The sequence below is a fragment of the Delphinapterus leucas genome, chromosome 6, assembly GCF_059928025.1.
Source record: "Delphinapterus leucas isolate spDelLeu-1000000601 "Yukka" chromosome 6, BTC_Dleu_Yukka2, whole genome shotgun sequence".
Taxonomy (NCBI): domain Eukaryota; kingdom Metazoa; phylum Chordata; class Mammalia; order Artiodactyla; family Monodontidae; genus Delphinapterus; species Delphinapterus leucas.
The window spans coordinates 90,123,593-90,150,546 of NC_143134.1; the positions used below are offsets into that span (position 1 = coordinate 90,123,593).

Genomic DNA, 26,954 nt, shown 5'->3' on the forward strand with positions numbered 1-26,954 from the left:
CTGAGCCTGCACGTCCGGAGCCTGTGCTCTGCAACGGGAGAGGCCACAACACAGTGAGAGGCCCGCGTACTTCAAAAAAAAAAAAAAAAGAGAAGCCACTGCAATAAAAAGCCCATGTACTGCAACGAAGAGTAGCCCTGGCTCACAGCAACTAGAGGAAGCCCATGCGCAGCAACGAAGACCCAACACAGACAAAAATAAAGAAAAATAATAAAGAAAATAAATTTTTAAAAAAAGGAAACACATAGAAGTTAATCTGTAGTCATATAGTTTTACATGCATCTTTTAGCAATCCTGTTTTTTTTTCAGACTTTTAAAAGCTTCCACTCATTTCAGCCAGTTGTACTTGCTTACTTGTAATTGCCATTTTTTCCATAAAAGTTAAACTTTATCTCTGACACTAATTGAATTGTCTAGGAGGAAATTAGTCAAAAATAACAGTTACCATTTCCAAACATTATTAAACAAATTGTTAACTTTTATGAACCTTGGTAATGTTAGAGCTATATAATGTGTCTTAAAATGGACGTTTTTCTGGGGAAGAGTGTCAACTTTTAAAGTTGCTTTGATTTCTTCAATTTTAAATTAATTTTCAGTGGGTGGTTATTGTTACAATCACTAGTCAAATTCGGATAGTGGCACTCAGTTTGAATGTGTGTGTATGCTTGTGTAGATTGCAAGCCTAGTGATACCTATAATTGTAGAAATACAGAATTACTCAGATATTATTAAGATGACTACTCTCTTACCACTTAATTTCACATTCCAATATAAAAATAACATTTACAGTATCAATGCTTTTTTAGAAATAACTAACCCCCCCAAGTGGTCTCTGTGACATGTTTCGAATTTCTGTAAAAATAGTGTAATACAAACTACTTAATAAAAGCTGCAACATAGTGACATTACATTATAAACTAATTTTTAACCATTTTGCTTTGAACTAAATTGTCATCTTCTTAACAGCTTTGTATAACTAGGGAGGTGATAAACTGAGAATGACATGTTATAGAATACTTTTCCACTTAATTATGCCATTTTTTTGTCTCCTACAATTTTCAATTTTTATATAGTTAAATGATATTCTCTTGGTGATTTCTTTGATTGCTTCTAAGCTTAGAAAATCCTCACCCAATAAGTAATTTAATTAATTTTCAATTTGATAGTTTAAGGTATTTTATATTTAATTTTTAAATTTGGAGTTTATTTTTGTATAGGTTGTGAGATGTAGATTTAACTTGGTTTTTTCCAAAATAAGTAATGTTTGCATCACCATTAACTGTGAGTGATCTTTCCTTTCTTCACTTTTATTATATATGAAATTCTTGTGTCTGTGAGTGGGAAATTGTATCTCTTCCTGGACTAGCTATTCTGTTCCATTGATCTAACGGCCTGTTTTCACACACCTGTATTAAAACTACTTACGTTTATTATCTATTAAACTAGACTATTATTATTCTTCATTTTCCATTTTTTTTACTCTTACCTACCTATTCTTCCATGTGAACTTTAGAATAATTTTATTGTATTATTAACATAATTTTGCATAAGATTTACTGAATTCTCTTATGCTTAATCAGAAATAGTTTTATAGAGCAAGACTTAAAAATAATAAAGAGCTTGATGGATTTGATGCCTTCTTCTTGGTGCTTGGTTTTACCCTCAGGGTTTAAAAAGATTTCTTTCCTTCAATTCATCTTGAATCTTAATACTAGTGAACACACATGCACATGTTTGCGCACATGTGCACACACCCACATGTACACACAGGCATACATATTCATACATATGAACACACGCACACACACATGCATCATGGCATCATGGTATCAGAGCCCTGGCTATTGGTTTTGCACTCTTTACAAATTTACTTGTTCATTATAACCATAGTCTGTTTACTAATTATAGGGATGGTATCTTTGACCTTTATAATATTCCTAATGATGTAGAAAGACCATTTCAGGTACCAATTTTTTGTTGCTCTTTGACCCATGGGCAAAAGCAGAAAGGCTCGAACAGAACAGGTTAGAAGGCTCCTGTGCTGCATCTGCAGGGTTGCCATTGTCTCCTGAACCTCCTTTTAAAGTAACAGTGGAATACTTTCTCCTCCTCTCAACTGTAGGCCTTTGCACTATACTCACAATATGTACATTCAGTGGGGTCCCCCAGAAACTTCCACAGCCACAAGCATAGCCCTATGATTATGACTACATGATAAATTTCTTTCTGGTACAAGCTGCTACTTCTATTTCTTCTTTCTTTGAATAAACTTTGGATTAAAAAGCCAGCTTATGCCAGATGTTAGCTTTGAAAATCACTCAAGCTGAACATAATACAGTGTTTAACCATAGATTCAAAGTAGTTTCTCCACATCCTGCTGGAACTCAAAGGTGAATTCTTTGTTGTTACAAGATAGAGGCAAAATATATTTTCCAACCTATTAGAGAGCAGATAAAAAGCCAGAGAATATTTGAAACCTAATCTATCTCTGTTATTTTTTCTTCTCAGCATTATTGATCAGCTCAGTATGAACTTATGACCCATAAAATACAGAATTAGTCTACACGAGGCTATTTTCATGATAAATTTTACATGTTTTTTCTAGTTCTACCTTAGGCTTGATGCAGTTATCTGACAGGAATTCTATTAGTGTCGCCAGGTCTTATGCGGTTCCAAAGTGAAATCGCAGCAATGACCTCAGATTTATGATTTGAAACCATTACAGAGGCATCAGACATAGGTTTTTGGATTGTTGGCGCTTAGTTTGATATTTATAAGGTTCTTCAGAGGAGGAAATTTTGCTACAGAGATCATTTCCTTCAGTTCTCTGTCAAATATTGAACATTCTTTGTGAGGAGAGGCCACGGTTTGGTCCTGTTCTTAAGCAATCCCTTTCCAAACAAAAGCTGAAATGTGGCCTTTGGGGAAAATGTCAAAAAACAGACTTTGGGCCAAAGTTCCTGATGCCATCCAGGGATTAGCCAGCACAGCGGGGCTTCATTTATCTACCACTGTTGAGGAGCACACCATTCCAAATGGAAAAGTCAGATAAATGAAGCCTACCCACTTGAAAAGCATCAAAATGGATTCTGTTCTAAATATGGTAAGGTCGGTGGTTTTCTTTTGGTCTCCAAACATTTATGAAGCCGTGTTCTATGCCTAGCATTGAGTTCAGCACATGGGGCAAGAAAGACACAGTTTTGCCATATGAGCTGTTGTCTAGAAAGGACAAGAGACTTCACACTGGTCATTTCAAAGATGATGTGTGTTTCAAAACGGGATGTACAGGTTCAGTGTACAGGTTCAGCAGAGGGAGAGGAATATTTCTGCCAAAACCAGAAGATTGAGTAGGAGCTGGGCAGATAGTGTATGGTTGGGTGTTTTGGGAAATCTCTAAAGAGTGTTATGTTAGGTGTTGGGGGTATTCTAGGCAGAGGGAAGACCTTGTGTATCTGAGGAACTCCAAGGATACTAGTCTGGCTGGAACAAAAATATCGAGAGAACAAATGGCTTCATTGTAGATGCTTCAGTGGTGGGCAGGCGCTGTATTAAGCCATATTAAGGATTTTGGATTAGGCCATTTAGTCAGGGCAGATATATGAGCAGGTTTGCATTTATAATATCAGTCTGGTTGCTGGATGGAGAATCATTCAGGTGAGATAAGAATGAAAAGTGGGGAGACCAGCTAGGAGACTGTTACAGAAATCTTCTTCAGGACAGGTAACAGGGTCCTGAAATAGAATGGTGGTCATGGAGATATAGAGATAAGTGGACATCTTGGAGATCTTTTGTAGTACTGACGGATAGGATATTAGGGGTGAGAGGAGGGTAAAGTCAAAGATGACTCCCAGGAGTCTGGCTGGAGCAACTGAGCCTTGTCCTGATACCATTTACTGAGCTCTGGGACATGGAAAAGATGGGTCTTGATTAGGACGATTGTCATAGGGCTGAGCTATATTTCAAATTAAACAAACAAAGGACAAACACTGAACTCTGTCACATTCAAATTGTCTGCTATTTATTAGTGGTTAAATATACATTTCCACCTTTGCTAATCATATTGGTGGTACTATTTTGCATCATGCTCTCTCTATATAGTATTTTGCTCATGTATTCACCTAATAAGCACAGATGCTTTCTGTGGGCAAAGTTCTTCACTCGGTACGGTGAGAAATACAGAGGTGGGTAAAAAGTGGTTCCTGCATCCCGAGAATTTACAGTCTATTCGGGGTGATGATATATAGAATCAGTTATCACTGAAGTTGAGGTGCTCTAGGCCAGAAGAGCTCAGAGCTGAGAGAACTTGTGTCTAGCTAGGAAATCAGAGAAGGCATTTTGGAAGAGGCAGCATTTGAGCTGGGCTTTGATTGGCCTCACATTTTCCTGTGAGGTAGCTTCATGAACTGAGGCCCAGATGCAAAACTGGTGCAGCAGGTAAGATTAGGCTGGAGTGATGGCCTGGGAAGGAGTGTGGGTAGGGAATGTTGGCCAGGGCCTGAGACTTAAAGACAAAGGAACATGAGAGTAAGGTTGAGGAGTTTAACTTTTATCCTGTGGGTGATGGGGAGCTGTGGGGACAGAATAATTTGATCTCTCCCTTAGGAAGGGGGTTTGAACCACAGTTTAGAAGATGCTCTGGAAGGGTGTTTTCTAAGCTGTGTTTCCACGTATGTCTAAGATTCACAGGCTTGTGGTACTTCATTGATGTAGAGTCTTGGGGCAATTCCTTACTGTGCTTGATTTATCTGTTCTCTGTTGGGTGGTTTCAAGTTTTTCCACTATTCTAAATAAAGTTATGGTAAATATTTTTGAATATTCAAGAGCTAGGGTCTTTTGAGTTCATACTCTGTTCTAGGACTTTATGGCACAGGGAACACAGAGATGAATAAAAGTCACCCTTATCTTCTAGGAATTCATAGTCTAGTGCAAATAATATTTTATTTGGGTGGAGGGCAGTTATTACTTTGAGGAATGTCAGTCAAAATGGTAACAGAAGGTCAAAGAAAATGATCAAATTTTAAATTCATATTATAATTTCCCTGATTATTTTCCAGAGAGATTGAATAGCCAATTTATACAGTCAACCTTAAATACCAGGGCCCACACATGTTGGGCTTTATTATTTTTATTCACGTTTGGTGCTTTAGTAGCCATGTAGTAGTTCTCTGTAGTCCTTTCAGCTGTGCTTCTTCAATGACGAAGGTTGTACATTTTCTGTTATTTACCAGCTTTTATTTCTTCATGTGCAAGTTGTCAATTCACTTGCTTTGAGCACATGAAATCTGGGTATTTACTGCAGGTATTTATGCCCATTCTGCATATATTTTTATTGTAAGCTTTTTCCCTCTAGGATTTTATTTTTTTAATTGATTTACTTATTTTCAACAGTTCTATTTAGATATAATTCACATGCCATGCAGTTCACCCACTTAAAATGTACAAGTCACTGGTTTTTAGTGTATTCACAAGGATGTACAGCCATCACCACAATGAATTTTGAAGATTTTCATCACCCCCAAAAGAAATTCCATACGTTAATTTAGTAGTCACTCTCCATTTCCTTTCAAAACCCTCCTTCCCCAGCCCTAGGCAATCACTAATCTACTTTCTGTCTCTATAGATTTACCTATTCTGGACATATCACATGAATGGAATCATACAATTTGTAGTCTTTTGTGGCTGACTTCCTTCACTTAAACCTTGTGTTCAAGGTTTATCCATGTTATAGTATATATCAGTATATATCAGTATTTCATTCCTTTTTATTGCTGAATAATAGTCTACTGTGGAATATTGTCTTTGTCATTTCATTAGTTGATGTACACTTGGGTTGTTTCCACTTTGGAGCTATTATGAATAATGTTGCTGTGACCATTTGCGTGCAAGCTTTGTGTGGACATAATGCTTTCAGTTTTCTTGGGTATATACCTAGGAGTGGAATTGCTGGGTCATATGGTACTCAATGTTTAGTCTTTTGAGGAACTACAAGACTGTATGAGGGTTTCATTTTCTCCACCTTAGCCAACACTTGACCTATCTTTTTGATTATAGCCATCCTAGTGGGTATAAAGTGTTATGTCACTGTGGTTTTGATTTATGTTACCATAATGGCTAATGATCTCTTCTTGTGCTCATTGGCTGTTTGTATATTTTCTTTGGAGAAATGTCTATTCAAATTATGTGCCCAATTTTTATTTGGGTTATTTGTCTTTTTTGTTTAAGTGTATTATAAGAATTCTTTATGTATCCTAGATGCAAGGTCCTTATTAGATATATGATTTGCAAATATTTTCTCCCATTTTGTGGGTTGTCTTTTCACTTTTTCAGTGGTGTCCTTTTTTTTAAAAATAAAATTATTTATTTATTTATTTTTGGCTGCGTTGGGTCTTTGTTGCTGCGTGTGGGCTTTCTCTAGTTGTGGCGAGGGAGAGCTACTCTTCATTGCGGTGGCTTCTCTTGTTGTGGAGCATGGGCTCTAGGCGTGCGGGCTTCAGTAGTTGTGGTATGCGGGCTCAGTAGTTGTGGCTCATGGGTTCTAGAGCACAGGGTCAGTAGTTGTGGCGCATGGGCTTAGTTGCTCCACGGCATGTGGGATCTTCCCAGACCAGGGCTCGAACCTGAGTCCCCTGCATTGGCAGGTGGATTCTAAACCACTGCACCACCAGGGAAGTCCACAGTGGTGTCCTTTGAAGCAGAAGAGTTTTTAATTTTGAAGAAGTTCAGTTTATCTATGTTTTCATTTGTTGCTTGTGCATGTCTAATATGACACCAAGGTCACAAAGATTTATTCCTATATTTTCTCCTAAGAGTTGTATAGTTTTAGCTCTTGTATTTAGGTCTGTGATTCATTTTGAGTTAGTTTTTGTGTACAAGATGAAGTTATAAACTTTTATCATTTAATATTTCTCCTTGTGTCCTATTCTGTTATCTAATCTTTTATTTATTTGTATTTATGTGTTAGCTATTGAAGTTCACATTCAAACCATCCATCTTATATCTTATGCCTGTCTCTAATTTTCTAATCCTTAAAAATGTGTCTCCTCTCCAGAAGCTGGCATAAACTGTCTGTATTTATTTCTAGTTTTTATAATTCTCTCTTTTGACCTTTTTGAAATGTAATACTTTGTATGGTGTTTAGTACTGCAGTGTGGTGATTATGTCACCATGTTGAGTTATTTCTGGCTAGCCACCTAATATTTTAAAAGATTTTCTAAAGTTTCTATTCCGTTTCATTGGTGAAGACCACGCCATGCAGTTTTGATCATCGCCTCTGTCTGATAGGAGCAGATTAAGATTGTGATCTATAGAAGAGAGGAAGGTGGGTGTATGCACACCCAGGTGTACCCACACGTGAGTGTGTGCTTGCACATCTTGTTTACCCTCATTCTTGCAGCAGTATTTAGTATTCAAGAGCCCAGGCTCCCAGGTCAAATAATCTAGGTTGAAGCACAACTCTTTTTTTTTTTTTTTTTTTGCGGTACGCGGGCCTCTCACTGTTGTGGCCTCTCGCGTTGCGGAGCACAGGCTCCGGACGCTCAGGCTCAGCGGCCATGTCTCACAGGCCCAGCCTCTCCGCGGCATGTGGGATCTTCCCGGACCGGGGCACGAACCCGCATCCCCTGCATCGGCAGGCGGACTCTCAACCACTGCGCCACCAGGGAAGCCCCGAAGCACAGCTCTTTTAAGGCTTCTAGGCTTCAAGTTTTCTCATATTTTGGAGACCCACTCTACATTAAAAGGCACCCACATCTCACAATAAATATTTTATATAACTATATAAGATTTGACAAATTGACATAAAGTACCTTTTAAGGTATTTGCTCTAACATCTGTTAATACAATTTTGAAGTTAGAAATTTTCTTTTTGTATATGAGAGTCTTGTATATTTTTCATACATTGTCATAGGCTCTAGATCTGTGCTGTCCAATATGGTTGCCATTATCCAGAGATGGCCGTTAAGCCCTTAAAACGTGGCTAGTATGACTGAGGGATTAAATACTTAATTTTATTTGATTTTAATTAATTTAAATGTAAAGACTGATCATTCAGTTATTGGAAAACTCTTAAGTATGTTCGGAAGAACTTGGCCCTGAAAATTTACTTTTTAACTGTAAATTTTATGAAATCTGAGAATTTCTGCTGAAAATATAGCGTCCAAGTTGATATGCTTTGTAAGTATAAAATACACGCTGAATTTTGAAGACATAATATGAAAAAAAGGGTGCAGAATAGCTCATCAATTTTTTTTTATTGATTACATGTTGAAATGATAGTATTTTGGATATATTGGGTTAAATAAAAATATATTAAAAATCACTTGTTTCTTTTTCATTTCTTCCCCCATTTTCAGGTGGCTATTAGAAAAGTTACATTTACAAATGTGGTTTGCATTATACAGCTGTGCTGCAGTGCCTTTGAAGAAAGTAGCCCCAGTTTGAAACTCCCTCCCCAGCTATGTGACTTTAAGCAGGTTAAAGTCTCTCAAAGCAAGATTCAGTCTTCTTATCTATAAAATAGGGATAATAATCATACCCACCTCAAAAGTGTGTTGTAAGGGTCAAATGAGCCATGAAAACAAGTTAGATCACTCCTTGGTACATAGTTAGTGTTCAATAAATGTTACAAATGATTATCGTTGTTGTTGTTACTGCTACTATTACTGTCATCAATTTATCAATTTTTTTTTTAATTTGGAAGGATTTTTAACCAGTATTCCATCAAATTTATATTTTCGTTCAGTACTTACTTTCATTTTTCAATATGTAATCTTCCCAACCAGGAATCCAGCCTCAGTTTTACTGTGTCTTCCTTTATTGCATCAGCTTATTAAGAATGTCTAGCGCCTAATACACATTCAGCTCCTCTGTTTTTAATGAATTGTTGGATGCTTTTTGTGGCTGTGTTTTATGTGTTTATCCTGCAACTCCACTAAACCTATTTTTTAAGCACTAGCAATTCTCTTTGTGAATTCATTTTCTAGGTGTAGATCATCAACTGTTTGGGAAAAAAAAGGTACGCTATTATTCCTCTTATCATTTTTCCTTCTCTGATAAGTATTCCAGGCATTTCTCCTGCCACATTAAATAGGAGTAGTGTCTAGGGTGTCCTTCCTGTTGCTTTTTCAAAGGACTACAGATGTTGATTTTTGCCTTTCAGTGCACTATATTATTTATTTTACTTAGAAAGATCCTTTCAGAGCTTTAAAGTTTTCTTTTTTAAAAAAAATCAGGAATACCTATGGGTTTTATTCAGTATAAATTATCAGAGTTTTCTGTTTCTTCCCTCTTGTTAAGTCTGTCTTCTAACACTTCTCAGTATTACCCATATGCTCACCTAGGAGAAATCCTCTCCTCGCTCCTAAGAGAGCTCCTTGATGGATAATGTGCGTAATAAGGCTTGGACTTGTCACCTGCATTTTGGTTCCACGAAGCAGTTTTTTAATATTTCCTGGTCCTTGTTGAAACTTGAAATTATTATAAATGACAGAGAGGTGATTTTCAGATAACCGAGGTCCTATTGCATTGGGCAGAGTTCCTGACAGTGTTTGGTAAATAGATGAGAATAAATGATAAACCTTAGCTGCAGAGCCCTGAGGGAGCTGTTACTCCTCCACATTTCTGTTGTTTTTTTATAATGACAATAAATACCTTATCCCATCACTATTTGACCTTCCTCAGAAAGAACCACTGACTCTTAGAAGGAAAAAAATCATTTGCCACAGACAAATGAAAAATAGCTCATAAATTCTCTTTGTGGTATTGAGAGATAGAAAATATAACTTTCAACCTACCTGCTTTTAGATATATAGAGAACATACATGTTTTTAACAATTAATATAGAGGGAGTCTGCAATATCTGGGATTTTATACTGGAATCGTCACAGTTACAAAGTTGAAGGGGAAGCAACGTTCATTATAAAGCAAAAAAGAAAAAAATCACCAAAGAAACAACTCACCTATAAAAATTAGTCATCATTAGACATCTAAACTGAGCAATTCCTTGTTCCTATTCACAGTCCATGTTTTTCCTCTTCTGTACCTCTGCTGAAGCAGTGCCCCCTGCCTGGAATGCCTGTCCGTCCATCCATCCACCCACCCATCCATCCACGCACCCATCCATCCATCCATGCGTCCATCCATGAATCCATCCACCGACCCATCCATGCATCTATGCATCCATCCACTCAGCAGCAGTTACTGAATATCTTTTGTGTGCCAGGATTTGGGCTGTGTAGATATACCCTCGACATCTCTCAGATGCCACCTCTTCTGGGTAGCAAATGCTTCCCTGATTCCTTCTCCTCTAGCCCACAAAGTTAAAACTGCTCTACCTCTTCTCTGAGTACCCACAGCACTTCACGACCTCTCTTTTAGAGCACGGTGCTATGTCCCGCTGTCTTATCTACTGGCGTTTGTGTCATCTCTCTCTCAAGAGGAGAGTTGCATCTTCCTCACTCAGCTCTGCATCTTCCTCCTCCAGAATGCCTGGGGCTGACCTGGTTTGTGGCCACCAACTAGACTCCCCTCTCTGTCTTTTTTACACACTCCTTCTCTTCCAGGGCTAAAGATGCTGCAGCTGATGGACCCCCTGGGATCCCAACGCAGACCATCACCCCTGTGAAACACACAGTAAAAATAGACAAAGACGATCTCCTCCAGGACTATGGATTTCACATTTCTGAGACCCTTCCCCTCACAGTGGTGGCCGTCACAGCAGGTAGGGGATGACTGGGAAACAAGAAAGGATTTTGGCTTCCTGGGGAGAAATATCCCTCGTTCTCTTCCCATCTCTCTGTGCTATAACATAATGTAGAAAATGCTACCCCAGAAAGCTAGACAGGGCACATCTAATTTCGACCTAATTCTGTCTAGGGCTTTGCACCTTCCTGTGGTGCTGGGAGGGAGGAGCTCCAAGTGCACTTGCTGATCTGCACCCCAGGCCCACTGGCCTCAGGCAGGGATTTGCCCACCCGTGGCCCCCTGGCCAGTCTCAGGGGCAGTGACAGTATTGGGACCAGCCCTCCTCTCTGAACCCTACATGCTCTGAGCTGGGGAGAGTTTCTGGGCAGACAGTAATATAAATTATTGATTTGTTTTCACTTGAGTCTGTAAAATATAGGCTGTATCAGGGTGAAGATGAGCAGCCTGGGAATGTGTAGTGTTTTTTGTCATACTTCAGCTATGTGTTGATGTGAGATCTGGGACTAGTTAAAATCTAATAATTTGAATTTACACACACACACACACACACACACACACACACACATACACATACACACACACACACATACCAGAGTTCTTTAGCAATGAATGTAGTAGATTGGCTGGCCAGCTCTGTTGATTCAGGGAGTTTCTGCTAGTCTTCTTTTCCTGGACAGTCTCCTAATATCCCTTGAAGGTGATGAATGGTAGGTACGTTATCCATGCTTTGTAAACAGGAAAACTGAAATCCATGTGAGCCCAAGTCTGGCCAGGGGTGTGGGTGAGCCAGTGCCCTGGGGACTGGATCAGGCTGCCATTCAGGTGAGCTGCTGTGACACATGGGGTCTGGGCCCTCCTGGCATGAACATCAGTTACTTCTTTTCTCTTCAACAGGAGGCTCCGCTCATGGCAAGCTTTTCCCTGGTGATCAGATCCTCCAGATGAACAACGAGCCTGCTGAAGACCTTTCCTGTGAACGAGCGGTCGATATTCTGAGGTGCTAAATTGTCTTCCGTCATCCACAGAATTATTATATATATTATTATATATATTACACAGATTATTATAGAGCAAGGGTGGGAGACAGAAAGGGCATAACTGATATTCCTGGGATTTAAGTAAAGTGCAGGCTCCTTTAAAGCAGCAATAACAGCCTTGTTTTAGAATTCCATCTCGGTTACTATCTGCCCTCTTTCACCTGCCTACAGAAGTGATGGGGAGGCACAGGGTGCTCTATTTATCAACCCCCTGCAATGCCCAAAACACTGTGCTAGGCGCTGCGGGGAATGTAATTATGAATAATACATAGGCCCTACCCCTTTAGGATGTATAGGGTTGTTGTAACATATGCCAAAAATTAGACTAAATTGACACTAAGTCTGCTTATTGTTCTTTAACCCTTTTAACATCTCTTCCTAAATGTTCTTGGTGCAGCCTGGTAGGCATATACATAGTTCCATTGGTATGGCACCTACCAACTTCTACCTGGTGTCATGGTGATTTTTGTAAATGTCTCACTTTCTGCTTTGACCATGATCTCCTTAAGACCAGGCACACAGTGGGTGCTCAGTGGAATGAGTGAATGTGGTTGGCACTGACAGTTGGCGACCCTGGTTTTAAGACAGAGGAAGTGAGTGACAGGAGTGAGGAGGCCTGACAGATGTTCTATAGGCACGTGCAGCCTTTGTCTTTTAAAGCTTTCACCCAACACTGTTTTAATGACTTTAATATAAATAAAGGGAAACGAGAAATAGAGTTAGAGGAAAGCCAGCTTGAAGATACTTCAAGTTTGTACTTTAGTCTGTGCCTTTTTGTGAGTGGTGGTTTTCATTTCTGAGGGCCTATCATGTGCAGCACACACTGAATAACCGGCAACAATAACAAAGTCAGAGAAAGAGAAAATGAAAATGCAGGATGCAGTCTCCACCCTCAGGAAGTCCACAATCTCGCTGTGGAGAAACATAAGATTTACAGAGAATCCATCATAGTGTAGAAAATGGAATCCTCTCAACCACGCCCAATATTGCTTCAAGATTGCTAGGGAATAAGGTGAGTGGGTGGGGCAGCCAGGAAAGGATTTGATTATTTCTGTGTGTGTGTGTGTGTGTGTGTGTGTGTGTGTGTGTGTGTGTGTGTGTGTTTGCAGTACGCGGGCCTCTCACTGTTGTGGCCTCTCCCGTTGCGGAGCACAGGCTCCGGACACGCAGGCTCAGCGGCCATGGCTCACGGGCCCAGCCGCTCCGCGGCATGTGGGATCTTCCCGGACCGGGGCACGAACCCGTGTCCCCTGCATCGGCAGGCGGACTCTCAACCACTGCGTCACCAGGGAAGCCCTGATTATTTCATTTTAAAAAATGAAATATGGTTATGGAAATCATGAAGTTTGCTTTCCCAATTACTGGGTGGTTTTCTCAAAGAATTTCTCCATTCCAGCAAATGAATTTTAGATTTTCACTGCTACTAATATCTCTGCCAGGCTAGATCAAACTCTGACTAATAAACAAAAGTATTCACAATTTAAAACAGTAGACCAAAATTTGAATGTTTAGGTAACATTGAACCCTGATCTGTTTAATGGGCAAGGAACCCTGGGGGGCAAAGGGGCTCCACTCCCCAGACACTTACAGGATGGTAGTACAGAGACAGCTCGTGTATACCCCGCTAAGATTGAGGGCAGACAGTGTCTCAAGAGAAGCAGGGGAAAGGGGCTGTAAATGCTGGAGATTCCTCCAACTTGTGGGGAAGTTGTGGTTTGACAAAACAGAGAAGAGTACAGAAGTATTTCGGCTGGCCAAGTTCTACATTTAATGCTGGGTAGAATTTGGGCCACAAAGATGGAGGTGAAGGATGATCCATGCAGAGTGACAAGGAGGAGTGACTGGCTGGGGAGTAGGGACACTGAGCGGTTCAGTTTGTCTAAGGCACTGGATACCTAGAGAAAAGTTCTGGTAAGTGAGGCCCGGATGATGGAGGGTCTTGGTGCTGACACAGCGAGTTCAGGGGTTATTCTCCTCCTGGAAGATTGAGCCACTGAAGACTTGTGAGCAGGGATGTGACCTGATGTGTGCTTGCGTCTGCACTCTGAGCTACATGCCTTTTGTGGGGATCCCGGAACTGCTTACTTTTTTAGCTTAGTTCCCAGTGTCATTGCCATTTATAAAAGTAAAAACCCAAGCAAACGAAAACCCAACCAAATCTCTCTAATTCCTCCGATTATCTATCTGTGAGGCCAAACTGTCCTTTTGAGAGTACTTGGACGTTGGTTTGTTGTGAATTCTCTTGAAAAAGACCTGTCCTTATATAAAATGGAAAAGAGGCAATCCCCAGGCACTTAGAAACCTCAGGTTGAGTTTATCTATTAGAGGAACTAACACACTGGCAGCAGCTGGCCTAAATGTTCATATTGCAAGAAATCAAATGAAATTATTTTGCAAACTGCTTCTCTAGCAATGGCAGAGATAAAGGAAAATATGAATTGATTTTTCAGTTCTGTCCTCTAATGCAAAGTGGAAGTTTGGCACTTATCTGGCTGATTTGATCACTTTTGGAACCTAAGAGATTATAACAAAACAAAAATGTCTAGTATTTGATTAAATGATTGGACCCACCAAACTTGTGTGCCCAAACACCGTAAACTTGTTGGCTTTTATCTGATCAGTGTTATCCACATTCATTTATTCTATTTCATGAATGTTTAGCCAGTTTTCTGAAATAGCAACCTAAGTTATCTGTGTTAGTGCTCTGTTTTCTCTTAAAATTTTTTTCTGGACGTAAACCTAGCTAGTGGTCATAGCAACCGGATGAGTTTTCCATCATATAGACTAAATGAAGGATAAGTGGGGACTTCCCTGGTGGTGCAGTGGTTAAGAATCTGCCTGCCAATGCAGGGAAAACGGGTTTGATCCCTGGTCAAGGAAGATCCCACATGCCGCGGAGCAACTAAGCCCCTGTGCCACAGCCACTGAGCCCGCATGCCACAACCACTGAGCCCATGTGCCACAACTACTGAAGCCTGCGCGCCTAGAGCCCGTGCTCTGCAACAAGAAAAGCCACCGCAATGAGAAGCCCGCACACCGCAACGAAGAGTAGCCCCCGCTCAGTGCAACTAGAGAAAGCCCACACGCAGCAACAAAGACCCAATGCAGCCAAAAATAAAATAAAATTTAAAAAAAGAAAGAAAGATAAGTGACTTAATTTAGTGGCTGTAGGTATGGACTAGATGGTAGAGGGAAGTATCTGAAGATTTTCTTAAGGTAGCAGTGGCATCTGGGACAGCTTAAGTTCCTTCACAGATCACTGCTTTCTCAGTGTCCTCAACTTTGCTGAGCCAAAGAAGCTGATGCAAGAGAGGCTGCTTTGTAATTCTACCAGTCTTTTTGACCCTAACACACACACACACACGCACACACACACGTGTATCACCCAGAATGATGACTTTTTTTACCTTTATTCTTTTTTTTCAGGGAAGCTGAAGATTCTCTTTCAATCACAGTTGTTCGCTGCACATCGGTATATCTCTTTTTATGTCTTGTGTGTTAGTTTCACCCTTCTTGGCCCCAAGACCCTGTACCCCCAGCAGAATATCCCCCGTAGAATAAACAGCCTGTGTGCCAGTATTGTGGAGGACACAGATGTGGGTCCAGGCTTCAAGAACTCATGGTCCAGCTAAGGAGACAGACCTGTGATTATGCAGAGTGGGATGACAAGGGTACCAAACTAGGAGTTTCAAGACAGGTCTGAGTGATATCACTGTGGAGCAGTCATTTAGTTTCAGTTTTGACTTTTGTAAAACAGAGATGAGGACAGTAACAGCCTTGTCTATCTAATGGGTTGTTCTGAGGACCCAACAAGGTGTTGAATGTGAACGTGTTTTATCGGCCTCAAGGCAAGGTGTGGCACAGATGATGCACAGAAAGGCACCAGCCATCCTAAACCACTGTAAGCCTAGGAGTCCTTTATATGTGAGACAGGGGAAAGTATATAATCAGATTGTAAGAGAAAACTACCAAGGAGGAAAAGTTGACAGAAAATTCTCATTTTGAGAGACTTTAGTACATACCTCTTAGCCTTGGCCACAAATAGACAAGAAAATAAATAGGGGCATAGAGAATTTTAATAATGCATTTAATAATCTAATCCAACTGACCACATACCAGACCACCAAAAAAACTAAATTCCCCAAAGAAACAACTGTGTAAGTCTCTTTTCCAGAATATAATAAAACACAAATTGATAGCTATCAAAAAATTAAGGGGCTTCCCTGGTGGCGCAGTGGTTGAGAGTCCGCCTGCCGATGCAGGGCACATGGGTTTGTGCCCCGGTCCGGAAAGATCCCACATGCCGCGGAGCGGCTGGGCCCGTGAGCCATGGCCACTGAGCCTGCGCGTCTGGAGCCTGTGCTCCGCAACGGCAGAGGCCACAACAGTGAGAGGCCCGTGTACCACACACACACAAAAAAAAACTTAATTAAAACCACCCAGTCATTTGGAATAAAAATGCAATCTCCTAAGTAAAGACAGAATCAAATGGAAAAGCAAAAATTACCATTATAGACTAGGTAGAAAATAATTAAAATTTAGAACTCTACTTCTTAGAACTTATATACAGTTGAAGCTATACTCAGAGTAACATTCATAACCTTAAAAGTGATTTTATTATTTAACAAGAAAACAGGTTAAGTAAATATTCAGTGCAAGAAGTAGGAAGAAAAGACTAATAAAACAAGCATAAAGCAGATTAAAGAAAATGATAAAAATTTAAATCTAAATGATGCTTTGGAAAACAGAAAAAATTGGAAAGTTGATAAATCTAAGGGCTAGTTCTTTACAGGAAAAAATAAAAAAATAGAACTTTAGGGAAAAGAAATATGTGGGCCTTACATGAAGGAAACTAGAATAATACTGAAGGAAGTAAAATTTTTCTTTAATATAAAAGGAGTTACATATTATGTCCCTTGATGGGAAGACTACTAATATGTCAGATTTTCTCATGTTAATGTATATGCTTAAGGAAAATTCAGACTCCCTGTGGGACTTTTATTTGGATTTTGACAAAGTATATCAAGGTGAGACTTATCAAGAAAATCTTTTTTAAAAGGAATAATGATGGCCTTGAAATACTAGATTTTAAAACTAATAAAGCTGCAGTAATTAAAACAGTGTGATATTGATGAAATGTTGGATATATCAATCTAATCAAATAGAAAGTCCAAGAATAGATACCAGTATAAGAATTTAGTATATGATAAATATGGCATCCCAAATCAGTGGGAGAAAAGATGATTATTCAAGAAATTGTACTGGGACATATCTCGCACCATTTGATGTTAAAGACTTAAATATAAAAAACAAACCATAAAAATGTCAACAATATGGATGGTGTCTATTCGGTCGTAAGTTGCAGAAAGAATTCCTAAGCATTTAGGGAGTGGGAGAAGGTACAGTGGAACAAACAGCTATTTCATTATGTGGAAAAAATTAAATTTCTGTGGTCCAAAAACTCCATAACACTAAAAAGCAAAGAAATTGTTGCCTCCTCTCCTTATTTGAAGTGTTATTTTTTGTTTGTTTGTTTCTTAGAAGTAGAACAGGAAAAAAACCCCACCTAAATAGGACTAGGATGTTTGCCATAAATATGAAAGACCAAGTGTTTTATGCACAGATAAATGGAGATTCTTCTATTCTAAATAGAAGAATTTACCTATGAAATAGTGTGAAACCAATGCATAAAAAAACAGTATACTGAAAGCTAATCGCTATAAATGATTATGCAGGTGTTGAGAGATTCTTTGCATTTAGCTGATTATCATCTCAGTGGAGAACATCTTAATCTTAATTAGGTAGTTCTTTTCCTACTCTATTTCCAAGAATGATAGCAAAAGATAGCACTTGTTAAGCAAGGAGAGAGGGAAGCAGCATATAGCTGCCTCCTTTTAAAAAATAAAAAGTATAGGGAGAGGAAAATTAACATGTTCCAGTACCATTCCTAAGATTCCTATGATGTTCCCAAGAAAAGAGGAGTATGAATACTGTACTTTGGAAATCCTGCAGGGAAAGCTGATATTAGCCCAGGTGATGGCCCCTGTGCCCCTGAGAAACGCCCTGAATATTGTCTAGCCCACTCAGGCCTCTCACCAGAAGTTATATGATCATAAGACAAATGATCATACATATTTTACTTCAGCAAGAATGCTCATCTTTCTCCAAGTGGATTCTTAGAGTCCTCAAATGATTTGAAATTGATTAGAAATTATGAAATCCTAAGTTGGAATACTAATTACTACTTCTCTAGGACATAGAATTTTATGATTAAAATATGTTTGGTTTAATTGTATAGATCTGTATTTCTATTAATTATAATACATTATTTATTATAATATTAATACTAATATTTAATGTCTTATTTAATTTGTGCCAAAAGAAAATCCTGCAAGGTAGATATATTGGTTATCCCCCTTTTACAGATGAGGACACTATAGCCTCACAGGCACATGGTCTCACATGCAGAAATCAGTAGAGCTGGGCTTTTTTCAGGTAGTTAGACTCCAGAACCCATGCTCATTAGAATTATGCTGTTTCTGCCTCCTGGTCCAGTTCCCATACTGTGCAGAAGAGAAGACTGAAGGCCAGAGAAAGGAGTGTGTACACACACACATACACACTCGTGCACACACACACACACACACACACATACACACAACTGGTTTTCTTCCATAACAATTTGTGTTTGAGGTAGTTCTCAGAACTGTTGAGTAGCTGAAGTTGGGTTGGAATTCAGGTTTCTTTGCTCACAGGCCAGTTCTCTTTGTCTTCATCATACCACAGCCTTTGGCCACTGTATTGAATCTTGAGCTGTCCTCAGACGCATAAGAACATTGGGTTGAGATCCCTAAACTTTATGAAAAGAGATCTCTAATGGGATGTTGTCCTTCTCTGTGGGTTTTAATTGAATTCTCAACAGCTGTCAAGCTTTTGCTTTTGTTTTTAAGAAACGAGAAGATGTACATGGCTTTTATGAAAGTCCCACATTTTTCTAAAGTGTCGTGTTAATGTTTTTCAGGGAGTCCCCAAGTCCTCCTTCCTAACGGAGGAGAAGCGAGCCAGGCTGAAGACCAACCCCGTGAAGGTGCACTTTGCAGAGGAAGTGCTCGTCAGCGGACACAGCCAGGTGCGTCACTGGTCAGGAGGTTGAAATGACTCTTCATGAAGTGGGTGAGCTGCCTCCTGGCATGTATCTCCTCAGGACTCTGGAATCTGCAGCATGGAGGGGATGCAGAGGGAGTGCAGAGGGCTTGCTTGAGGCTCTGTGCCCCCTTAGTGAGGCACCTGCAAACGGTGGACAGGGAGAGACGCACTGAGTGTGGCTCTGTCATTCTGTGACTCCATTTTTCTGCCCTTGAAATTTCAACAGATTCCAATTGTTCATTTCTCATTCTAAATCTTCAAACTTAGTATTCCCTCTGAAGGTGATATATTGATAGTAGTGATGGTGACCGGGGGAGGGGGGTGGCTTTGGTTTTTTTAAACAGCCCATCATATATTGAACCTCTATTGCATGAATTTTGGGTACATAATCCTTAGTCATCACCATACCCTGCATGGGAGGTATTTTAACAAAAGAGGAAGCAGAGGCTTAGAGAGGTTAAGAGAATTAACCTCTGAGATCACATAGCTAGAAATACAGGAGCACAGGTCTGTGTGACTTCAGTTCTTCTGTTTTCCACTGTGATATGCTGTCTAGTCCTTTTTGATATGGGAATACCCAGGATTGGTGTGGTTGGATATGAGGGTTCAGAAGACAAGTTTGTAAGGGGAGAATGTTGGCTAGAGTTTGATGTTTTCAGTGTGGACTGTTAAAGACTCATATATTCATAATTTAAATATTTTCCACCCAATGGTCTGTAACTATTACCATTCTGAATTCAGTGATCAGTAATAGATTTTGAAACTTTCAAATCAGAGCTTGTCCTTATCTGGTTTTCTTAGCATAGAGACCAGTGAATGGGGAGTCACGGCCATTGTAACACCGGATTCAGGTGACCTGGTTCACATCTGGGGAGCCCTTATTTTCTTCTTGTCCTGCTGCTTAACAGACTCCACCTTCAGTTAGACCTCAGAGTAAAAGGTGGATTTGTTCAGGAAGGTCTAGCGGGAGGCCTAGTGTATTAATGAGAAAAGACCTGAGATCCTGTCAGTCTGAAATATTTGAGTCTCTGTGTGTCCATGTTTGTGAAAATGGATCAAACCTCTTCAGCAAATTGAATTTTGATTCAACGTGTGTTTTTAAGAGTAGTACATAGTAGGGCTTCCCTGGTGGCGCAGTGGTTGAGAGTCCGCCTGCCGATGCAGGGGACACGGGTTCATGCCCCGGTCCGGGAAGATCCCACATGCCGCGGAGTGGCTGGGCCCGTGAGCCATGGCCGCTGAACCTGTGCGTCCAGAGCCTGTGCTCCCCAGCGGGAGAGGCCACAACAGTGAGAGGCCCGCGTACCGCAAAAAAAAAAAAGAGTAGTACATAGTAAAGAGAAGTAGAAGCTAGAACCAACTAACAGAACAGGTAGAGAATAAGGATTCTGCAGATGTGAACCAGATCCTCTGGGGAGACTTGCACCTCAGGGTACAGAGTCTCTGTATCAGCCACGTGAAGCAGAGACAGCCAAACCAGGGAGAGTTCATCATTGTGACCTACATTTTCATCCTCTCAAGTATTTAAAAGATGATAAAATCAGTTGCTAAACTTTCTCCCTTGAAACATACTAAGACCCTAGAAGAATCTGAAATAGGAAACCAACATTTGGGGGTTTGGGGTTTTTTTATTATTGAGGTATAGTTGATATACAATATAAGTTTCAAGTTCAACACTGTGATTCACAATCTTTAAAGGTTATATACTCCATTTATAGTTATTATAAAATTTTGGCTATATTCCCTGTGCTGATCAATATATCTTTGTAGCTTATTCATTTTATACATAGTAGTTGGTACCTCTTAATTCCCTACCCCTTAATTCCCTATCCTACCTTGCCCCTCCACCCCCTCCCTAGTGGTAACCTCTAGTTTATTCTCTATATCTGTGCGTCTGTTTCTTTTTTGTTATATTCACTAGTTTGTTTTATTTTTTAGATTCCACATATAAGTGATATCATACAGTATTATCTTCCTCTGTCTGACTTAAGGAAACCAACACTTCAAATATGCTTAACTTTGCTAACCGTTAAAGAAATGCAAAGGAAAATATTAAGAACTGCTACTTAGTAAATGAGCACAAATAAAGAAAAATGTAAGCCCTGATGCCAAGAAAGTAGCTACACTCATGTACTAATTGGTGGCTTTGTAAATTGATTTAATCTCTGGGAGTAGAAGAAAACAAAACTTAATGAATGCCATAAAAGTGGGCCAAGGACCACATTCTCATTAATTTAAGTCTATAACATAATTTAAATGCAAAAATCCATGTAGTTAAAGATATCTGTTTTACTGATAGATAAATTGCAAAAAATTTGAAAAAATGTTAAATGTCTAGGGCAGATGAATGGTTAAAGAAATTCTGATATTTCAACTCAACAGACTCTTTATAAGTCCATTAAAATTATAAACATTTAAACATTAAACCCACATGAAGAAGTGTATATGTGTTGAGTAAAAATGCACATAGAATCGTGCATGTTCTATTCGTGTGGCTCTCTAAAAGCTATTTACAGGTATAGATAGAAATTGGAAGAAGCCTTAGAGAAAAGCCTTAGTTATGTGATGATATAATGGATGTATTTTTTGGTAAATCACAAATAATAAAGTATCAAGGAAAGCATGTCATACTTGGGAATTCCAAAGATTAAGATTTCTAAATACCCTAAACCAGAGTAGTGAGATGACAACATGCGCGATGTGAAATCCCTCATCCCTGACTGAGTGTGAAATGGCACTGGGATATGACCATATTCCTTTTTCTTCCATAAAAGTACTGTGGTTTAAAAAAAAAGTTATGTAGAGTGATGAATGTGAGTCTTGATTAAATGATACAAGTGGCCTTATATTTAGAAGATACAAAATTCTCATCTGAAAAAGGCTGTCAGGTTTTTGAAAAAAGATGGTAAGCTTCTAACCCAGGTGGGCTTTGTACCCAAACTCTTTGCAGAGATTAGAATTGGGGGCAGTTGTTCTCATAAATCCGGAGTGATGGTTGGGATGAGTAGAGACGGAGAGCAGCCCTCTGCCCTTTGGTGTTGCTTTACTGTAGGGAATGAAATAGTAAAATGTTGAGGGGGCTCTGAGGGAGCAACCTACCCCCCCATTTCACCCAACCCCACAAGGCACAGTGCAAGAATCTCAGAAAGGCCCATCTGAGACAATGTGCATGCTTGTCACCTGACTTGCCAAATTGCATCCCATAAGGGCGGCAACCAGCAGTGAAGTGTCAGCTGATGGCCGCATGACATTGTACAGGCTCACACAGTGCTGTCGGTATGCTCATGGCAGGGCTCACTCTTCACCGTCTTCCAGTTCTAGTGGCTATCCCCGGAACAAAGCATGTCTGTATCTGTGTGGCATAGACCTCATCCATTGGAGAAATCTCCAAATGTCAAGAATCAATCTACAACGTGGTGAGGAGGTTGGGGAGAATCCTGCTCTCCTCACCAGGCAGGGCCAGGGAAGCTGAGGATCTGTCACACCCAGGGACAGGAAGGGACAGTTTCAACGCTACTCTTGTGTTTTCCAGGGTAATTCTCTGCTGTGTATGCCCAACGTGCTCAAGGTGTACTTGGAGAACGGACAGACCAAAGCTTTCAAGTTTGAGGCACACACGACTGTGAAGGTATTCGGAATAAACTTGAATCTCTTTCCCAGTGAGAATTTGCTGGCTCCCAGGACCCCGGGGGCATCTTGCCAGGCAGCTACCTTGGTGATCTCACAACCACCATGGTCTGAGCACCTGCAGTAAGCCAAGCACTGTGTTATCTCATTTAGTTGCACAAACACCCAGCAAGCTGGTATTTTAATCACCATCTTGCAGGGGAGGAAATCAGGGCTCAGAGAGATGAAGTACCCAATACAACTCATAAGTTTTCACCCTTAGCCACTGGGATTCCCTGCCTCTTGTATGGGACTCCACCTGCTACCCAAAAGACTAGAGTCGCTAAAATCTCAGGCAAGGTGTGCGGGCAGGTCCAGGCCCCTGTGAATTCTATTCTGGATGGAAGTCAGTTTGACTTACATTTAACAAGTTCCCCCAAAGGAGATACTCTGAGGCAGGTGGTACAGAAGGAGGTAGAAAGTGGTCTCTGTCTCCCAGGAGCCTGCAGTCTAGTTGAGGGAAGATGGACATTCTTGGAACTCCCAGTAGTCCAGGGCAGGACGAAGTAAGGGCTGTAGGGAGAGGGACAAGGAAGTGCTCAGCACGCAAGGGAAAGAGCACCATCTTTCCATCTGACCATGTTCTGTCCTGTCAGGACATCAGAGAAGGCTTTGCAAGGAAGCTGGACCTGAGCTGAGCTTCGAAGGGTTTCTAAGACTTCAACAAGCACAGGTGGGGACAGGGTTTTTGAGGGGTTAGAGGATGCACATCAAACTGAAGAAGTCCCATGAACTAAGGCAGAGAGCCAGTAAGACAGGCATTGCCCAGGAAGCAGTAAACCATCCCACAGGACTGGAACACAGGCCATTTTCTCATGGGAGGAGTGGGAGACGGCACAGGCTGGCTGGGGACGGCTTCAAATGGCAGGCAACGGAGTTTGGATTTTATCCATAGACAATAAGGGATGGCACTATAGTTTCTGAACAAGGAAGCAAATAGTGTTAGAGGGAGGCACCAGGGAAGAAGCAAAGAAAGGAGTTGTTCAAACATTAAAAATCGTGTAAGAGTCAACACTGAGCCCAGCTCTTCTGATACTGGGGGAAGAGCAGGTTCAGGTGGGCAAGTGCAGCTATAGGTACCGGACAGTAGCCAAGATACACACACACACACACACACACACACGCACATGCACTTGAGTGCACACATGCATACTCAATGCACGCACACACACCAGTGTTCCCTGGCACCTCCCTTTGGCAGTTCCTAGGGCTGCCCCAAATGCTCTATCCCGTTCTTATCTTGGTGTGACTGAGGAGAAGCTGGAGAAAGCCTGTCTGACCCTGGGAAGCTCAAACCCAATGGAGGAAGGGAGGGGGGAATGGATTTGTTCAGAGTTCACTACATGTCTGGCACTTCCCTGGGTACTCCCTCGTGCACTATCTCACTTAATGCCCCCAGTAACCTTGTAAAGTGACAATTATTAACCTACTTTTCAGATGAGAACACTGGCCCAAGAGATCCCAAACTTGTCAAGGTCAGCTAGCTCCTAGCTGGCTTCCAACTTGGTCTGTTGTCTCTGAACCCTGCACTGGAGGTGGCCACACTGCCATTCTGCATGAAAGTTGTGCAGATGCGTTAGACAAGGTGTCTACTTCTGTCATCTTTGAGCAAAGTGCATTGGAATGGAGGGGATGCTTTATTTAAAGTGAGTCCCCCTTTGGTGGCCAAAAAGACTTCGAGATGATTTACACACACCGCAGGGGAATTAAAGCCAAGATGACAGATGGAGTTGGCGAAATGGGCAAGGAGTTAGCTGGTATAATACTGGTTAATTTTACTTCCCTGTAGTAGCCAAATTTTTAAAAAGCAAGTCTTTTAGCTCTTTATGACAGAGAAAGAGGGGGGTATGTAAACAAATCCCCAAATGGGTAAAAAAGGGAAAAACCACTGTCAGGTCATCAGTGACTTCTCTTCCCCACTGCCTTATCAAGAGAAGCAAATTTCTTACATTAGAAAACCTCTTTCTCTAAATCAAGGAATATAACATGTCATTTGACCCAGTGAACATTTAGTGCCTCTTTGTGTGTGCCGGCAAAGCTGTTGATGATACAGAAATAATTTATGCCAGGTCACTCCCTTAGGGAGCGTAGAGTCTTGGGGTGGGGCTGGGGTGAGGAGGTGAGACCTGGGGTTATTTCACAAGGAGACTGTTGTGGGTACAGTGTGCTCAGAACCAGGAAATCGGGACGTGAAAATGGTGTGGTGTGGGCTGTAGGAAGAGAGAGCTTCCAGCTGGGTGGCAAGGAAAGGCCCCCAGGATGTGATGGCCTATGAGGCCGACTTGGAAAGATGGACAGGAATGGGTCAGGAGTGGTAGGTGAAGACAGCTTCCCGGGCATGTGGAATGACACCAACAAAGATCCAGTGATGGGCTTCCCTGGTGGTGCAGTGGTTGAGAGTCCACCTGCCGATGCAGGGGACGCGGGTTCGTGCCCCGGTCTGGGAAGATCCCACATGCCGCGGAGTGGCTGGGCCCGTGAGCCCTGGCCGCTGAGCCTGCGCGTCCGGAGCCTGTGCTCCACAACAGGAGAGGCCACAACAGTGAGAAGCCCACGTACCGCAAAAAAAAAAAAAAAAAAAAAATCCAGTGATGGGAAAGTTTGGCAAGTATATGGGGCTTGCGAGCAGGGTACATTGGAAGAAGCAGCAGAAGATAAAGTGGGAGAAGTGGGCTGGCACCTGATACTTGAGAGCCTTGAATATTAAGCTTAGGAGTCTGGATTTGGGCTAGTGGGCCATGGGGACCACTGAATATTCTTGAGCCAGGGAGAGCATGAGAAGTACAAGGCTTAGACAAGTTTCTCTAGATCAGGGGTCAGCAAACTTGTTCTGTAAAGAGGCAGATAATATTCTAGGTTTTGCAGGCCATGGGGCTTCTGTCATGGTTACTCAACTCTGCCATTGTAGAGAATGGGCATGGCTGTGTTCCCATGTAACTTTAATTACAGAAACAAGCAGTGGACCAGATTTGGCCCACAGGTGACGGTTTGCCAACCCCTGCTCTAGATGCAAGGTGGAGGTCAGATGGGTAGCAGGGTGGGGTCCTTAGGGCACCACTCAACAAAGCCAGGAGAAATGTGTGAACTCAAGCCAAATGGAGAATGGAGAGAGGGGACAGAGTCCAGTGAGGGGCTCTCTATCATGGCCAGCTCACAGTAGGCATTGAATTAATGTTGTTGAGTTACAGAAGCAGATAGACCTTTCAGGACTTAGTCACTGGTCAGTTATGGAGGGCGATGGAGCAAGTGGGAAGAGGATTCAGAATTGGGAGCCGTGAGGAGCAGGTAGCACCTGATGGTGTGGCACTTACTAAATCTGAGATTCTGGCAGGATGTCTATGATGAGTCTGTGATGATTGTTTATTCACTGAGTGAAAGTTTATTGAGCATCACTGAGTGCCAAGCTTTGGGGATATAATGGAGCACAAGACAAGCAAGGTTCACATTCTGGGGAAGGTTAGCATCTAGCGGCGTAAATGACAATAAGCAAGAAAACAAACATCAGCAGCTAGCATGTATTGAACACTTGCCATCTGCCAGGTGCGATTCTAAATGCCATATATGGGGAAATTAATTTACCGCACACAACCCCTGAGAGAGGTGTGAATATTATGACCATCTTAGAGATGAAAACATTGAGGCATAGAGAGAGTAAGCACTTTATCCAGGGACACACAGCTAGTGAGTGGAAGTCTAGGTCTAGAGCCCATTCACTTAACTTTACTGTACTGTCTTATCTATTACTAGAGAACAGAGCTGTCGTTGAAGAAAATCATATCCAGTAGTGATGAAGGAAACCAACAGGACCTGGGACAGAGAATAACAGGGGCAATCCCATTTAGACACAGCGACCAGAGAAGTTTTCTCTGAAGAGAAAGAAACAGCCTTGTGAAGAGTGTGGGAGGAGTGTGCCTGGCAGAGGGAACAGCGTTGTGAATGCCCTGAGGCAGCAAAGCCCTTGTGATGACAAGCGGCCAACTGTAGTGAACGAGGAAAATGTGGCATGGCAACTCTGGTGGCACAGTATTAATTATCATGCCATCCCATCAGCCCCTCTAACTAGGCATCCTTATCCTCCATTTCATAGGAAGAAACAGGTTCAGAAGCGTCAGGTTGATTTCCCGTAGTTACATAGAGAGTAGGTGGTGTGATTCTGTCTGGTGAGCAGTTGATGATGCAGACTCCAGAGAGAGGATGAATCTGGAGACCTTGAAGAGAGGCATAAGGCCCCAAAGGATAGCTTCAGCCTTTCGAGTAAAGCAAGAGAGGGTGGCCGTATGGGTGGTGCTGGAGCCTTGAGGGAAGGGGAGCGGTGAGTGTAGGACCTTGAGGGGCAATGAGAAGTCCCACATGTGGCCCGTCAAGATTTGGCTGCCTGCGTTGGCAGTGGACCCGGTCAGTGTA

The 26,954-nt window shown here is 41.4% G+C and overlaps 1 protein-coding gene across 3 annotated transcripts in view; it reads left to right on the plus strand.

Annotated features, from left to right (window-relative positions):
• Nucleotides 1–26,954, plus strand: part of FRMPD1 (FERM and PDZ domain containing 1) — a 133,503-nt gene that overhangs the window by 88,814 nt on the left and 17,735 nt on the right. For 2 of the 3 annotated variants that reach the window (XM_089913421.1, XM_022600267.3), the window contains 5 exons: nucleotides 10,560–10,717; nucleotides 11,596–11,698; nucleotides 15,165–15,210; nucleotides 18,760–18,867; nucleotides 22,417–22,512. In XM_089913421.1, the coding sequence (XP_089769547.1) occupies nucleotides 10,560–10,717; nucleotides 11,596–11,698; nucleotides 15,165–15,210; nucleotides 18,760–18,867; nucleotides 22,417–22,512 (511 nt within the window). Of the gene's footprint in view, nucleotides 11,699–15,164; nucleotides 15,211–18,759; nucleotides 22,513–26,954 lie in introns of all 3 variants that reach the window. The other variant, XM_089913422.1, reaches the window with a different exon arrangement.